Source organism: Neovison vison, chromosome 6 (genome assembly GCF_020171115.1).
Source record: "Neovison vison isolate M4711 chromosome 6, ASM_NN_V1, whole genome shotgun sequence".
Taxonomy (NCBI): Eukaryota; Metazoa; Chordata; class Mammalia; order Carnivora; family Mustelidae; genus Neogale; species Neogale vison.
In genome coordinates, this window is record NC_058096.1 from 167080410 (window position 1) to 167097510 (window position 17101).

Genomic DNA, 17101 nt, shown 5'->3' on the forward strand with positions numbered 1-17101 from the left:
GGCCTACAGCGAAGTCCCCTTTCCCAGGACGTGGGGGCTAGACAGCTGCTACCCAAGTTTCCTTGGCAAAGGCACTCTGTGCATCCTCCCCGTCCCAGATTCGTACTCTTCTCGCCAACAAAATACTTAAGAAGGTTAGCTCTGATGTCATAAGATTTGTCAACTTTTACCTTTTGAAGATCAGTTATCCAGTCCCTGGCAAAGTGCCGCGGCCAGCTGAGGTGTCTGTGCACCAGACAGACTGTACTTGAAGGGAAAGAAAAGAGTCTGGCCTTCTCCTCCCACCTCAAGACAACATCTGTGGTGGGTTTTCGGGAGCCCCAAATGGCCCCAAATCCAGACAAAAGCTCTAAGCTTGCCTGCGTGAGCACACTGGGACCCACTGTATCTGGCAAGCAAGAGCAGAAAGGAGTCCAGAAAAATGCAAAGGCCTATTAGCATCACCTCACGATTCTGCATTGTCCCCCCTTTCAGGAGTGGAGGCCAAGCTCTGTACAGACTGTGCAGAGACAGGCCCCAGGCAGGAAAGAGCATATGCTATACCAGACCATGTAAATTGTACCCATCACCTAAGAAAGACCAGAGACGTGCTCAGTAATCCCCAGGACACTGGCCTGGCCTGGGCACCTGGTCCTCAGCATTCAGGGCCCCTCTTCCTGCGGGGTGAGGACAGAACGCACTGGAGGCCATCACTAGAGGGAGGTCCTCAGGGTTCTGAGGAAAAACAGGATCAGTACAGCACAAAGGCTAGAAGGATAAACACAAACCGTGCATTTTTAGATCTTTTGTTATTAAGGGCATCTGTTCCACCTACAGTTTGTAGGCTGTTTCTTGGAGAATGCACAGTCCACAAAAAGAACGTGCGGCCTAGCAGAAGTGGCTCTCCATGCCTCAAACAGGTCCCTGCCAAACTCTTCCCACAGGGCCAGCGCCACAAGCCCGTTACCACTGTGACGTCTCTGAAACTAGCGGAAGCCCCTCAAATCCCAGGTGTCACCAACTGCGTTCACTCTTTGCTCTGTCTCTTCAGAACCTGGGACCAGGTCAAGCAGCAGTGGCCCCAGGGCAAAGCCTAAAGAGGTACCCTCAGGTCAGAAGGCCCCTCTGGTATACATGGGGGAGAGAAAACCCCAGTGCTCCATCTGCTGGAGAAAGTTGTGCATCGATGGGCCATGGCTTGGGGGCAGCAGGGAACACTGTTGGTTTGCTTCAGGATGTCCTGTCCAGAGGGTGGGCACAAATGTAGGCCTGCTTCTCTAGGACCTGCTGGGACACCTTCTTAATCTGCTCATCTAGATTTTCTGGAGAATCTGGGAGGAGAAAAAAAAAATAGGTTTGTGAGAACAAATATTGCTGGGGCTGCTACTGCTTTAAAAAAAAAAAAAAGAAAAGAAAACGCCCACACCCACTGTGAAGGAACCCTGAAGCTAACTCTCCACTTCCACAGCCCCAGGAAGTGATTCTGGCTGCGGCGAGAAACAGGGCTAGGGCTTCATCCTGGAAAATGAAGGGCTTATCGTGTTAACCCCTAAAAACTCTGGATCTTGTGGGAGCAGGGCCTGGAGAAGGACCTTCTTGCCAGTCAAGCCTATGAAAGGAGCAACCCCGTCTCCCCGCCACAGCACGGACCAACACACGCCAGCACCCGGAGCCAGGAGCTGCACAGAATTATGTGCTCCTCTCCTCCCATCACTTGGCAACACGGCTGCACTCTACAGCAGGGGACACAGGACACGGAGCCCTGAGGCCAAAACGACTGTAAAGGTCAGAAGAATCCGAGCCAGACGTTTTCAGACATGGTGAAGTGACTACGGTACAAACAGCCCCAGGAGCCAAGCCCCTGCACGGACTAGAGCCAAAGCCTGGGCTATCTGCTAGGAGGGCAGCTGCCAGACTCGGGTCAGGCAGGCTGGGCCATGCCTGTGGGCTCTGACAGTCTTCATCTGCAGGTACATGTTACTGTCTGGCAAGCCATCCTGCAGGTGAACCTGACCTTACTAGCCCTCACTCAAGGGAGAGGTTTGTGAGCAGCAGGCAGGCCCTAGGAGCCTGGCCGTCAACAGTCACCTGCACTCAACGCCCCCACCCCCACCCCCCGCAAGGCCACACTACTTACACTTGTCCAGCTGGGACAGGGTGAAGAGATTCTGGTAATAAGCTTCTGCACAGAAGATGTTGGCCAGCAGAACCTGTCAGAACCAAGGTTGAAGATGATGACCTAGGGTACCCCCTCCCTGGTGTGTGAGAAATTGAGCCAAACTCAGCAGCTTGGCCAAGGTCAAAAGGCCTGGCACAGGAATCAGAATCTTAGGTTCTAATTCCATCCCTGACTCAACCAGCTCTGTCCCCAAAAGCAAATTACTCAACATTTGTGAGCCTCAGGCTCCTCTATGCAGGAAGGCCAACGTAATCCCAGTGCCCACAGGCAGTCACTCAGTGACTGCATCCAGCTGCTGAGGGTAAGGAAGGCAGATGGGGTGAGGGCACAAACTCTGGGATCCCATTACTCACCTATCCCTCTTCCCGCAGGCAGAAAGACAAAAGCGAGTAGCCGTGTGTCCTGAGTAGCACAGACCTTCTCACTGGAACGGACCACCAGTGCTGGCCGTTGCCACAACTCAGCAAACCCACCGGCCTCCTGGGCCCACGCCTGGTTTGAGGCCTTTGACTTGCCCAGTTCCTTGTCCCGACTGGGCCATGCCGCCCACTGATCCCCTCCCTCAACCACAGGCCTCATTAAAGTTCAGTGGACAAAGCTGGCACGAAAGGCTCACCTCGTGGTCATGGTTGCGGATCCCCACTCGGATGGAGCGGCTGGCCCTCGACAGCACAGCCGTCATGCCATACAGGTTGATGAGGATGTTGGCTACCCGCTTCAGGACCATCTGCTCCTCCACGATGGTCTGTGAACACAGAGCCCACGGGGAGACTCACAACCTAGGACCTCACTCCCCGGGCACAGCTTCAGCCATCTCTAAGACTCACTTCATGCCTCCATAAAGGAATCTAACACTGCCTCTCCCTTTGGGTGGTGAGAGGCTGGCTCGCTGGCTGCCTGTTTTCCCTTCTGTCTAGATTCAGGCATGGGTCAAGCCAAGACCAGGTCCCAGAAACCTGGCTGAGGCACAGGCTTACTGTGCTTCATGTCACCCTCAGCAGCAACAGCCAGGCAGGGCCCTAGATCTGGGCCCAGATGGGGCTGCCCTCCCCACTGCAAGGAACCTCCTTTTACTGAAAAGGCACCACCCAAGTGGCCCCGGGGTCAGGCAGTTCCACCCCACCCCTCCACGGTGACCAAGATCTCTATGCCTGGTCCCGAAGGTGGACACTTGGCAAAACACCCCATCTCCCTGACCCCAAAGTTGGAGGGCCAGCCATCCCCAGATGTGGCAGGGGCCGGGGTACCTTGCCAAAGCGGAGTAGCAATGTCTCTACAGTGCGGCCAAAGTAATACACGTTCTCCTCGAGCTTGTTGGCACTGTCCTGGTATGCCAGGGGAAAGACCACTTAGTGCTACTTCCCTGTGGTGCCCATCCCACCCGGCTGGGGCTCTGGGGCCCAGGCTCTGTTTTTAGGCTGGACCATCCTCCCCAATGCCCTGGTCACAGCCCTCTAGAAGGGGATACCCACACAGGGGCAGGGAGGTAATGCCACCTGTCCCCACTCACTGCGACACTGGGGTGCACCGCTCCCAGCTTCCCTGTCAACCCCAGATCCACGGTTCGGCCCAGGGAGTCTCGCAGCCTTCGGCCGACGGTCTCAATGACAGTGGTCACGTTGCCCCGTTTAAGCTCGCTGTAGAAAGCCCATGGCCGCATGAATTCAGGCCTCACTGCTGGTTCCCACTGCCCAGCAACAGCGTTCCTCTTAGCACCTGTTCCCTCTGACTGTCCAAGGCATTAAAGGGACCAACTCAGGACCTAGGAGCTGTCTCACCTGGCCCTGGGCCTGCTGGATGCCTGAGACCACCCCACCACCTCCGTCAGAGAACAGCTGGTCTCTGAGGTAGAGGCACACAGAGCGCGCTCCACAAGCAACAGTCATAGCCAGCCCCCTCCATCCCCACCCCGGTGGTGCTCCAGGGTTAAGGAGTCTGCAAAAATGCCCTGAGCAACCCACACCAGGTGCCAGCAGTGACTTCTAATTGCTCCAGCCCCATGATGGGAGTCAAGCGGAGCGAGAGAGTGCAAGAAGAAAGGTGGTCTTGTGGTTGGTAGCCCTGGAGCCCAGCACCTGTTGGAGGCACCGCTCTCATTCCTTAGGTTCTGAAAACAAAGCTCCCTGCAGCATGGGTATTGGGAGCTGCCAGGGGAGGAGAGCAGTGAGGGCTTCCTGAGGCAGCCGGCCCCTCCGATCACCTGCAGGTGAAGGCCAAGCTCTGGAGCCCGGCTTTTAAGGCTCCTGTCTCTTTCCCTCCCTTCAGCTAGCCTCTGACTGAGCTGAGCACTGCACGGCTCCATGATGCCCATCCCAGGACAGGGTAGCAGCCTACTCTTGCTGCCCCAGGATGGACCTCTGATAGGCAGAGGGAACCTGAGGAGCGGCTGGCGGGGCTGGCACCTACTTGATCCTTGCAGTCAGGATGCGGCCGGCATGCTGCAGGCCTGTCAGGGCAATGTACATCCGGAGAATCTCGTTGGTTCCCTGTGGCCAGAAGATACGTCATGTTGGCCCCACTGGGATGGCCCTGTCTGTGCTGTGCATGCAGCTGGCTAGGCCACCCCACTGCCCCCTCAGCAGTGCCACAGAAGCTGCCACACTGGAAGCAGCATGACCCTGGGAGCAGGGCTGTGACCAGAGGGTGACAGCAACACACTGGCAACCACCCCCACGGGGACAAGCAGGGGCCTGGCCAGACAGCTGTGGCCTCCCTCAGGATCTACCACCTCTCTCTGACAGTGATACAGGAGTCCTTCCTTTCTGTAAGCCTCCACTCTGGCTTTTTCATGATGGGAGAAACCACCTTCCTCGGGAGGGAGGGGTGCCGGTGCCAGGTGCAGCAAATGCTGGGTGGGTGCCATCATATTCCTCAGGGAAGCCACTGGCTGTGGAGGACGAGAGCTGGCTGCTCCCCAGTGCCACGCAGCCATACCCAGAGGGCCACCTCTTCTAGCTGCTGTCCCTGTGCACACGGCTCACCACCTGGGATTATCCCCAAACCCCCCACCCCCGGTCAGGACCAAATTCAACCAGGCTGAGGGGAAGGGGCCTCCCATGGGAGAGAAGAGCTTGGAGGCCTGCAGGCTAAGGTGGGCCCTGTCCTGCATAGTCTCCAGCCCAGAGCATGTGTTTCAAACAAAGGGCTCCATGGCCCTCAAAGCTTCTGTGTCGTCCCCCCCGCACCCCGGTCAGGACCAAATTCAACAGGGCTGAGGGGAAAGGGACTCAGAAGCAGCAGTTCTGGGGCAGCAGGGACACGACACGTCCCCCATGTCCTTGGGAAAGTGCCCCTTGTGCCCTCAGGCTGGTCACATCACATCCTGTCAGGCCTCTAAGAGGACTGCAGGGCTGGGATACCGGGGGTGGGGGGTGCTGGGCATGCCGGGAGTGAGAGCAGCCATGAGGCCTGACCCCAGCTGGGGAGCCAGGCCCCACCTGCAGGCTGTCTGAAGGTGCTCTTCAGAAACCATCCCGGCTACTCAGGCTCCAAGCCATGTCTAGGGGTCTAACTCTTGTACTCCCTACGACCACCCTAACACTATCCATCTCACAACAGCCTCTGAAGTCAACCCCTCTTTTCTGCTGCAGGCACCTGGCCTCTGCAAAATGCACACCCCAACAACAGCCCTGGGGAATTTCCCAGAATGGCAAATCATTCAAGTCATGCCCTGCTCTGACGGCTTCCAGTGCCTGCATAGGAAGATCCAAATTCTTCTGCTTATCGGTCAGGGACTTCCACAGCCTGGCTACTTGTCTCCCCTTCTCATCTACCCTCTCCCCCCACCCCATCAACTCTCCTACAACCTGCCCCAGCTCCCCCCTACCAGGACCAGCCACTGCTGCCACAAAAACTTGCTTGTTCTACCCAGTGCCGGCAGGTAAGGCCCTATCTGGGCCTGGAACATTCCACTCCCCTGTCCTTGGCCCAAACTACCTGGGCCAGGCCGCAGTTGTTTCTGCCCCCGAGGGCCAAGAGCACTTGCTTCCTGAGAGTCCAGCCCACTGTCAGGGGAGGTGCCACTCAGGCCCTCACTGTGCAGGTATTCCTCACTCAGGCCGTTTAACCTTAGACCCCAAGCTCCTCAAAGGCTTCTCTGTAGCCCCAACCCCCTTTTCTTACTCCACCCAGGGTCTCCCCCCACCCTCACCCCACCACACTGAACTCCTCTTTAGGCCTGTGAGCCCACGAAGGGTGGCAGCGATTAGAGAGGGAGGTGTCCAGGCTGGGGAAGCCTGTGGAGAGGACGCTGCTGAGTTGCCTCAGTATCCTGAGGAGGAAAGCCAAACCCAGAGTGAGCCCTGGAGGCATAGCCGGGCCTCCCGTGAGACCTCTGCTTGTCCCACCACCAGAAGCGCAGGCTCAGTGGGAAGGGCGCTCGTTTGGCCCCTCGGCCTCCCCTCCACCCTGGGAGGTGAGGTGTGAGGAAGGACAGATAAGCGCGCTTGGTGGGGGGTTGGCGGGCTCACCTCGAAGATGAGCAGGATACGGCTGTCCCGCAGCAGGCGCTCATACGGGTAGTCCCTCATGTAGCCCGAGCCCCCGAGGATCTGCAGGGCCTCGCTCACGCATTGCCAGGCTCCCTCTGAGCTGAACACCTGCCCCGGGGCCAAGACACGGTTAGCATGGGGCCGGCGGTGCCGAGTGCCTTCCACAAGGGGGACCAAAGCCAGGGCAGGGTGGCTAGGCAGGGAGTGGGAGGTTTGGCGTGGGGAACCTGGCTCCAGGGTGAGACTAACCCAGCTGCCCTGTCATAGTCTCATGGGGTGGACTAGGGAAGGTCCTTTTTTTCTTCCACAGGGACCAGCCGTGGCTCCCTATCTGCGCCCCCTCGAGACTCTTCCTACATCTGAGGCTATCTTGGGGTAGAGGGGCCCACTCCATACTTGCCACATGGAGGAAACTCCTGTCTTTTTTTTTTTTTTTTTTTTAAGATTTTATTTATTTGACAGAGATCACAAGTAGGTGGTGAGGCAGACAGAGAAGAGGAAGCAGGCTACCTGCCGAACAGAAAGCCCGATGTGGGGCTCGATCCCAGGACCCCAGGATCATGACCCGAGCCGAAGGCAGAGGTTTTAACCCACTGACCCACCCAGGTGCACCAACTCCTGTCCTTTTAAAACCCATCTCAGACTCCCTCTCCGGGAGGGCTGACCCTGCCCACCCAGCCCCATTCACCCACAGCTCGCTCCTCCGTGCAAGAGCTGCTTGGCCCTACAGCTGGCTGCAGGGGACACACAAAAGTGGAAGGCCGTCCATCCACAGTAAAAGTCCTTCCCATGAAAGCTCGGCCACTGCTGTGTACTGATGGGAAATTGTAACACATGGCCTGTATTTTCTCCATCTGTTATCAACTGGTGACAACTTGGCACAAACTGTGCTGGGGAGACACTGTCCTGTCCTATAAATGCACTCAACTGGGCACTGTTCTTTGCTGTTTCTCCTGTGCCATGCTGGCTTCCCCAGATGCATCCTAGGGCCATGCCTGGCACATAGTGGGGACGTCATAAATACTGGATTAATGATAAACTGACCTATAAGTGAACAAGAAGAGGAAGGTGGCAGGGAACACGGGGTCTGAAAGGCTGCAGCTAAAGAGCCGTCTGGGTCTCTCAGGCTGGGCAGGGATTACCTTCACCATTGCAGCCTCGATGGAGCAGTCGGGAAACCCCGGTTGGTCCAGCATCCCCGCAGTGAGGTAGGCCATGCTTTCCATTACATAAGCCTTCTGAGCCATCAGGGCAAACTTCTCCTGGGGTGTTCAGGAAAAAACACAATCAGGAAACAATCTGCATGTGGTGAGACCCAGATGTGCCAGCCAACGGAGAAGAAAATGAAGTCCGGAGGCTCGATGCCCACAGCACCAAGCCCAGCCTTCCCGGCAGGGAGCCACATTAAATAAAGCCTTATCTTGTCTTCTTCCGAATCACAGCAGGAGTCACCACTACAGGCCACAGAAGCACACCTTCTGTGCCCACACATGTCATCAACACATGCGGCACCCCCCACAGCCTTCGGTACCTGAATCAGTCCAAATTCACTGAGGTTCTTGTTGAACTGTTTCCTTGTGCAGGCATATGCAGCAGTCATTTCTGAAGAAGATCAGAGTCATTAAAAGAATCATTTTCTCGTTATCCTGAAATGCTTTCCCAAGGCTATCCTCACTGCCCTGCAAATGCTCAGGCAAGAACTAGGAGAAATGGGTCTGCTGAGACCAGATACCCCGCAAGACGACACTGCCCCTTCCCAGCACATCTTGTTAGAGGCAAGGCCTCTCCTGCTCAGGCGGGCCTACGGCAGCAGACAGGAACAGAAGCACAGAGTCTAGCATCAGGCCTGAATCTGGCACTTTCTCTTATCAGGTGGTAGGCGGGGCCGAGCAGCTACCATCCCCGACGATCACCACCACCAACCTCACAGCATTGCTGCCGAAGCTGCCAGAGCTGCAGTGTGAGTGAGGCACTGAGCGCGGAGGCCCCCTGCAGGAGGAGCAGGCTCACACCTGTCACAGCCATCCATTACCAGAGCAGGAGGGCAGCCTGTCGTGTGTAAAGCACCTGAGAGAACATGGCCGCTGGCGAATGTGAGCCCCCGGCCCCCTGCAGTCAGTCTCCTCAAGAGCCATCCTTTGGGTCAGGACCGTGAGAGACCCCAGGAAGCTCTTGCACGGAGGCATTTTCCCGATGGGGAAGTATAGGCCCAGGGCACTTCAGGGCCTTGAGGACAGCTCAGCACAGTGAGCCAAGCCCTGAGTTTGGAGTCTGACAGGATCAGCTTTTGGGCCTAGATGAGTAGCCTTGGGCAAATCACTTTCCCTTGCTGAGCCTCAGGCTCCTCATCTATGAAATGGAACTAAAGAGATGAAAACAAAGCCTCCCTGTCCCCACCTGGCCTCTGAGGAACTTCATAAACAAGAGCAGGACATGAGCCGCTCCCCCTCCCCCTCCCCCCGCCAAAAGTCAGGGCCCCATGCCTTTCCCTGCAGTCACTTTCACAAATCTAAGATGGTAATGATATCTGTACCCAACAAAAACCCTACAGGGCTGTTCTAAGTTCATTGAAAAAAAAAAGTCTAGGCTTCAGGTATGCTAACAAAAAACATAAAGGGAAGATCCTGAGGCTGAGAGACAAGAGTTACACGTCTCACCCACTGAGTCTCCCCCTGAATCAGCACTGAGGGCTCGCTCACCCCCAGATGTCTGTGAAGCAGCTCCGTTCCTAGTGGTCAGAGCAGCAACCCCTCTTGACTTCTGACAGACCCCCCGCTCCCCGCCTCCTCTGTGAGTACATCAGAGGAGTGTCAAGAAGGAACATGAACCGGGGCGCCTGGGTGGCTCAGTGGGTTAAGCCGCTGCCTTCAGCTCAGGTCATGATCTCAGGGTCCTGGGATCGAGTCCCATATCGGGCTCTCTGCTCGGTGGGGAGCCTGCTTCCTCCTCTCTCTCTCTGCCTGCCTCTCTGCCTACTTGTAATCTCTCTCTGTTGAATAAATAAATAAAATCTTTAAAAAAAAAAAAAAAAGAAGGAACATGAACCACTTGGGGGCAGACTGACCACATTTTTTGGTCTAAATTAAAGTCTGAATCTTAAACTGCAGCTGGGCTGTCTGTCCATTCAAAGGCCCGGCCCAGCAGCGGCCTATGTGAGGACACGGTAGAGTGTCCAGGCTGGGGTGGGGGCTGCAGGGGCAAGACTGGGGCACAAAAGGTTCCTGTCCCTGACTTACCTACCGATCAATTTCTTGAGCATCCCGGCCACAGTGCTGCCCATGCTGAACCGCCCACTGTTGAGGATGTTCATGGCCACCTGTAGGAAGAAAGGGGGCAGCTCACTGTGACCGCACTCCCTAAGATCACCCCTGCTGTGCTGGGAAAAGCCTAAAGGTCCTGGAGGACCACAGCGCTGCTGTCTGTCTTACCAAATGGTTTCTTGAGAACAAAAGGCAAGTCTCTAGAGAGTTCTGTGCCATTATCTGGGAAAGTCAATTGTCCTGCCAGTTCCCACCAGGCTGGGTGTGGGGCCAACACATCACAACAAGGTAACTCAGTCACAAACATCCTTGGAGTCACCCTCTGATAAAGGAACTGGGCAGTAGCATTATTCCAATAGAACAAGTCAATTCTCAGTCCTCAGAAGAGGGGCAGAAATTAAGACCTGCTGAGTACACCCTACAAGCTACCTAGACTTTGCCACCAGTGTGAGCCTCCTGAAGCACAGTAGTGACCCGCCAAGCCCCAACCACACCTGTGATACCCAAATAGAACGCCTCAAAGACAAGCGGGGCCGAGGGCAGAAAGGACTCTGAGTTTTCCTAAAAGCTCAACTCCAAGTGTATATTACAGCTTCTAACTGAATGCTTATGTGTGACTTGGATGGATAAACCATGCGAATGATTCCGAATTTATGACCTCAACGGGAGAATGTCAAAGCAGACACTATGAGGTTAGAAACAACTGCTCCCAACGACTGGGAGGGGCAAGTGCAGATTCCACCTGCTGAGTCCGAGGAGACTGGGGCATGGGGGCCCACAAGGCCCAGCACTGGGCCAGCGCACAAGGCCCAGCCCTGGGTGCTGGATGGGAGAGTGGGCGTGGTTATGTCCCACCACAATGTGACACCCAGATGCTGCTCTGCCTCCTCTGGGGGCCGTGCTTCGACCTCAGACTGCCCATGTCTCTGGCCGAGGGTGTGCACTGGTCTTGGGACCTGCCAGGACTATGAGGAGCAAATGAATTCTCCCACCTCATCCCCTCTGCCCACATGGGCTTGCAAAAGCTGGCTCATGATTTTATGAATGAAGTCCATTTCACAACCCCTTCAAGAATTTCTTCTTACCCTCATTTTAAAAAAGAAAAGAAAAAAAAATTTTTCCAAAGAAAAAAGGATTTAAGACTAGATCTCATTTCCCAGAGGATCAAACATCTCACCCTTTTTTAAGAAGGGCTCCTGAGCTCAACTACCAATCCTCCTCCTCAACGGTGGGGCCTCCCCTTCCGTCTATGCGGCACCTGCCCGCTTTACCAGCTTCTCTCCCGTGGACGTCTCCTGGCATTTCTACAAGAGCATTCTACACCTCACTTTGCCAAAAGTGAGACGCAATCCACATTTCCAACAGCCCCTGCCTGGCAGTTCACCAACAGCCTCCATGCCTCCATGGTCTGACTACCGATTAAACCTCTGACTACCCAGAGGAGGCAGCTCTTCCTTTTCTCCTTCAGCCAGGTGATCTTCACCTGGCCTCTGACTGGTCTCCAGAATCACTCACTTTTTAGCATTAAGGCCCATGGGCAAGCAATCCTACTCCTAACAAAGAAAGAGCTTTGGAGATTTATTTTCTTTTGCACATTAAAACAATTGTTTTGGGGTGCCTGGATGGCTCAGTGGGTTAAAGCCTCTGCCTTCTTCGACTCAGGTCGTGATCTCAGGGTCCTGGGATCGAGCCCCACATCAGGCTCTCTGCTCGGCAGGGAGCCTGCTTACCCTTCTCTCTCTCTCTGCCTGCCTGCCTACTTGGGATCTCTGTCAAATAAATAAATAAAATCTTTAATTAAAAAAATTGTTTTTATACCTAACACAATGGAGGAAAAGTTTCAAGGCCTAACCTGTGGGACACCCAACATGTGGGAAGGACTAGGGCAAGGGGCATCCCATACAGGAGCCAGCCCGACTCCCCACACGTGAACTGGCAGTGGGCACTGACCACGAAAAATGTTTGTGCCCTCTGACCTGGAAAGCCTGCTGCCGGGCGTTTAAACTGCAGAAACAATCAGACAAGTGGGCATAGATACATGCAAAAAGATACAACACACAATACAGTTCTGAGTAGCAAGGAGGGGAAACCAGTGTTAAATGCCTGACCCTAGGAACCTGAGGACACCCCTTGTGCCGTCACCCAAAGAAATACTCTGCAGTATACATTTACTAGCATGAAGAGTACTAGAATTTCTTGATGAGTGAAAAAATAAGGCTATATAACACAAATAGTATTACCAAATGTTTAAGAGATGTACGCCCCTTAACAAGGTCTGGAAAGGGACATCTGGGTGGCTCAGTCCATTAAGCATCCGACTCTAGATCTCAGCTCAGGTCATGATCTCAAGGTTGTGGGTTCAAGCCCATGTGGGGCTCCACACAGGAGTGGAGTCTACTTCAACTAATTAATTAATTAATTAATTAAAAGGTCTAGAAAGATAAGCATCAAAATTAAACAATGAATAGCAACTCTCTTGGGATTGCACTTCAAGTAATTTCATTTTTCCTACCTAAATTCTCTCATCTGTATATAACATCCGGATTACACAAATAATAATCATGCCACTGTGCATGCACTGCTCCCTTTTTGTCCTTTTGTCCTTTCACCTCTCAGGTCCTTTGGTCCATATTCATCAAGCAGCCTCCAGCCAGAAGCTCTGGCTGAACGCATTTATCAGATTCTTATAATACCCAGGAAGGGAGAAAGGTAATGCTGTGATCCTTGCTTTACAGGCAAGGTACGTGGGGCTCCCCAGAGCGCAGATACTTGCCCAAGTTACCTGTAAATTAGGGCTGGGCACCAGTAAAGACAAACAGCCAGCTTAAAAATGGGCAAAGGAGGGGGCACCTGGGTGGCTCAGTCAGTGGGAGTATGTGACTCTTGATTTTGGGGTCATGAGTTCAACCCCACATTGGGGGTAGAGTTTACTGAAAAATAATAATAATAAATAAGCTTCAAAAAAAAATAGGCAAAGTATTCGAAAATACATTTCTCTAAAGAAGATGTATAAATAGCCTATAAGCACCTGAAAAGATGCTCAATCTGATCACTCATTAGGGAAAAACTAAGTCAAACCCCAATGAGATACCACTGCACACCCTCTGGGATGGCTGTCATTTTAAAAATGTCCAGGGGCGCCTGGGTGGCTCAGTAGGTTAAAGCCTCTGCCTACGGCTCAGGTCATGATCCCAGGGTCCTGGGATCAAGCCCCGCATCGGGCTCCTTGCTCAGCGGGAAGCCCGTTTCCTCCTCTCTCTGTGCCTGCCTCTCTGCCTACTTGTGATCTCTGTCTGTCAATAAATAAATAAAATCTTTAAAAAAAAAATAATAATAATAATAGTAAAATAAAATAAAAATGTCCAGTAACAAGTACTGGTGAGGGTGTGGAGAAACTGGACCGTCCTACGCCCCTGTTGGCCACGTAACATGGTGCAGCCGCTACAGAAAACAGTCTGGCAGTCCTCAAAAAAACATACAGCCACCATATGACCCAGCAACGCTCCTTCTAGGTATGTATCACCCAAAAGGACTGAGAACAACTGTTCACGTGAAGACTTATGTATGAATGTTCATGGCAGCATTACTGATAATAGTCCCAATGCGGAAACGGTCCAAATGCCCACGAGCTTATGAACGGACAAACATGGTGTGTCCCTGCAATGGAATGTTATTCAGCTACAGAAAGGAATGACAAGAGCTACAACATGGAAAAAGCTCACAAACAGTACACTAAGTGAAAGCCAGACACACAAAAGGTCACATGTGGATTCCATTTACACGAAATGTTAAAAATAGGTAAATCCACAGAAACCAAAAGTAAAACAGCGATTGTCAAAGACTGGGAAAGGGGAAATGAAAAGATAGGGCATTTCTTTCTGGGGTGATGAAATGTTCCAGAATTAGACCATGGTCACAGGTGTACAACAAAATGACTAAATAACACCCACGTGTACATTTAAAAATTATTAAGTTTATGTGATGTGAGTATTAAGTTAATTAAAAAATAATAAATCTGACTCCAAGGAAAAAATTCGGGCAGGGCCTCAGGGTTGTGCACTCAGAAAGCCTGAGCTTCATCAGTGCCCACTGGCCTGCTTTCTTCCACATGCTGGAGACAGGAATCCTACCCCTACTCAGGCAAATGAAGCCTCGAAAAACCACACACTCCCTCTTCTGGGGGCCACCTTCTCCATTCTGCTGATTTCCCGTCAGAGAACTACACAGTCATCTGGCAAGCACACACTGGTCTGCTACAAGCAGAGATGGTACAGGGGGCTGGGGGCCAACAAGCCACACCATGAACCTTCATGCGGGCTGCTCTCATGACGCACCTTAAACCCGCCTCCGACTTCTCCAAGGACATTTTCGATGGGCACCCTGGTGTTTTCAAAATGCACCTCGCAAGCTGAAAAAGAAGAAATTGGAGGCCTTACCTGATGAACACAGAGCACTCGCACTGGACCCATAGGCATGAAATGTAATTCATTCATTCCTTCACTCATTCATTCTCCAGCTACTGAAAGAACAGCAGAGAAAGACAAGGTTCCTGTCCACATGGAGCCCCTACTTCGCTAGGGACACGACGACACTTTAAGTATTACAGATGAAATCGAGAGCAGTGACAGAATCAGAAGTTGGAGAGGGAGTAAATGACAACATTTTTGTTAAGGGCCTTCATCATGCTTTTCTAAGGTGACACTCAGAAGTTTGGAGGAGGAGCACGAACCAGAGGCGGAACATGAAAGTGGATGGCGCAGCCCTTCAAAGGTGCCTGGACTCAATGGGAGCAATAGGAGCACAGGTCCCACTTAACTCCAATGCACTTGCAGCCTGCACTGTGGCTTGTGGAAGCGGACAGCCTTCCCTCGTCTTGCTCTGCCAGCTGTCGCCAGAACATGGAGCCCACTCAGCTCGAGCCCTGGCCTTCCCTGTGCAGGCATGGTCCGGCTTGGCCCACCAGGGGCTCCTGATCCCCTATGAGAACAAGCCCCAGCACGGTACCCACAAGGCAGATCGGGACCCCTCCCACAGCCCGGGGCAGGCTGCCCAGAACCTGCAGGCTGCAAGAGACAAAGGCTCACCGGCAGCTGAGCACTGGCTTCTCAGACGGGGGGAGGGGGACAGAGCCCGAAGTGAGGAAGCGCCTGGTGTGGAGGTAGGCAGAAAGGGGAAAGCATGGCAACGGTGAGTACAAACATGGGAGGAACAGGGGCTTCTGCACCAGTTTTCACGCTGTCACATGCACACTGCAGCGCCCAGCAACTTAACACCAGAAAGAAAGGGAGACTCGGGACAAGGAAAGTCATGGCTCAAGAGGCGCCAAACAGCAAGCAACCACGTCTGCTGACTTTATTCTACTAGTCCAATGGCTTGATTGTGAAATACAATGAAATCATCTCCGGCTGCTGGTCCTATTTATAACATACAGGTTATGGGGCCAGGCCCTTGTCCCAGCGGCTCTAACTCCTTTGCAGGCTGCTGAGGGTGGGAAGGACGCTGTCTCCAGCTCTGATCTCACCCTGGGCCACCTGATCCACTCCTGTGGGGCCACTGCATGATTCCAGGGGCACCAGTCACCCCGACTTCAGTGTGGACGCTGGCCCAGCAGTGGTGCAGGATGCCACCTCTCCCTCACCTGGATCAACTCTGACCACCTTTTCCCCATTGGCACCTCAAGCTCTGTATCTTGGGCCTCTGAGCACACTCTTTCCTCTGCTAGAAGGTTCTGGGTAAGTCTCAATAGGCAGCACGAGTGTGGTGGTAGGTAACACCTGCCTCCAAGTACACGAAGCATTATACAGATGTCATAACACTCCCTTCCCAGTCACCTCACTACATGCGTTCTCTGTTATCACCCCTTTCTGTTAGGGCAGTAAACAGAAGCACAGGAAAGCAAATTAGCTGGTGTGAGGTCACGGAATCTCTAGGTAGCAGAGCCAGGCCAGAGCTCAGGGCCCTCGGACCCTGCCGAGCCAGGCTGCAGGGCAAATACTGTCACCCGGAACCCAGGATCCCCAAAGAAGAGGTGACAGACAGAAGCGGGTCTGGAGGGGCCACCTGCAGTCCTCTGTAGCACAGATATCCCATGATTCGAACTAGGAGCCCCAGGAGGCAGTCTCATGACTCTCTGGCAGTACTGGTTGGGTTGGGAGCCACATACAGGACACTAGCCTCATGGCGACCAAGTGCTGCCCAGGGGATGCAGGCCCAGGTGGGTACACGGGAGGGCGACAGGGAGGAGCTTCCAGGCAGGAAAGATGGGGTGTCCTACAGTAGAATGTTTACCTAGGATACCCCTCTGCCTCCTTGGTGTCCATTACAGCCTCCCTCACAGGATAAAGTGCTTCCGGGGAGATCACCAGAGCCCCCACACAGAGAGGAGCATGCGCAACATGTATTAAAAGATCAATTAGCTTCAAGGAGCTCCTTGGCACTACCATGGAGTCACTGTGGCATTCCTAATGGAATTTTGCTGATATGCTTGTGTGGAACCAAAACTATTTACATCTCATTTTATCTTGAATTTGGATGGGGCCATAATGCACGCACGCATGCTACTTACTGTTGGAGCCACGTATGCCTAACTTATCCTCAGGTTTCCCGTGAGTGACTCCACCGAAGTCTCTCTCTACTATGAAGGCTGTGATTTTGTCTTTTACTGAGCCATCAGAATCAACAACCTCCGTCTTTGCAAACACAGTAAAAATATTGGCAAGTCCTCCATTGGTGATCCAGACCTGAGGGAAGAAAGGAAAAGGGCTTTGGAGAAAAACCAAACAGTTATGCACCACCTCTCAGCTCTACCCTTTGCCACAGATCCCCTTTGTCAAACTTCAGGCCAGAAACATAAAGCTCCCGGCTCTGGGAAGTCAAGCCTGTGTGGACAAAGGGGTTCACCTCAGTCTCAATGTGAGAATGGGGGTTTTGACTTTGGGGTTTAAACAGTTTCATCTTGTGGAGACCCGTACTCAAAGTCTCAGGGATGCGATGCAGGTGCGGCTGGGATGATGGAGGAAACAGGCGGGCTCAGGGTTAGAAGCTGCTGATACGGGGTGGGGGGTGGGGGGGGTGGCTGACAGGAAGCTCTTTATACTAAACTCCTGCGTGGGTTTGAAATATGGTCGCTTCACCTCCCTGAGCCAGTTTCTTCCTCCAGAAAGAGAGAGCCACACGCAACCAAGAGTGGCCAG

The 17101-nt window shown here is 53.4% G+C and overlaps 1 protein-coding gene across 1 annotated transcript in view; it reads right to left on the reverse strand.

The window, feature by feature from the left end:
- Positions 1 to 769: 769 nt before the first annotated feature.
- The window catches only part of ACAD9 (acyl-CoA dehydrogenase family member 9), a 41675-nt gene continuing 25343 nt past the window's right edge, over positions 770 to 17101 (reverse strand). The window contains exons 7-18 of the mRNA XM_044252902.1: positions 16474 to 16648; positions 14243 to 14316; positions 9889 to 9964; positions 8180 to 8250; positions 7791 to 7910; positions 6628 to 6756; positions 4565 to 4644; positions 3669 to 3795; positions 3406 to 3483; positions 2775 to 2903; positions 2117 to 2189; positions 770 to 1310 (exon numbers count right to left, since the gene is read on the reverse strand). Coding sequence (XP_044108837.1) covers positions 1210 to 1310; positions 2117 to 2189; positions 2775 to 2903; positions 3406 to 3483; positions 3669 to 3795; positions 4565 to 4644; positions 6628 to 6756; positions 7791 to 7910; positions 8180 to 8250; positions 9889 to 9964; positions 14243 to 14316; positions 16474 to 16648 — 1233 coding nt within the window. The 3' untranslated portion in view covers positions 770 to 1209. The remainder of the gene's footprint in view (positions 1311 to 2116; positions 2190 to 2774; positions 2904 to 3405; positions 3484 to 3668; positions 3796 to 4564; positions 4645 to 6627; positions 6757 to 7790; positions 7911 to 8179; positions 8251 to 9888; positions 9965 to 14242; positions 14317 to 16473; positions 16649 to 17101) is intronic.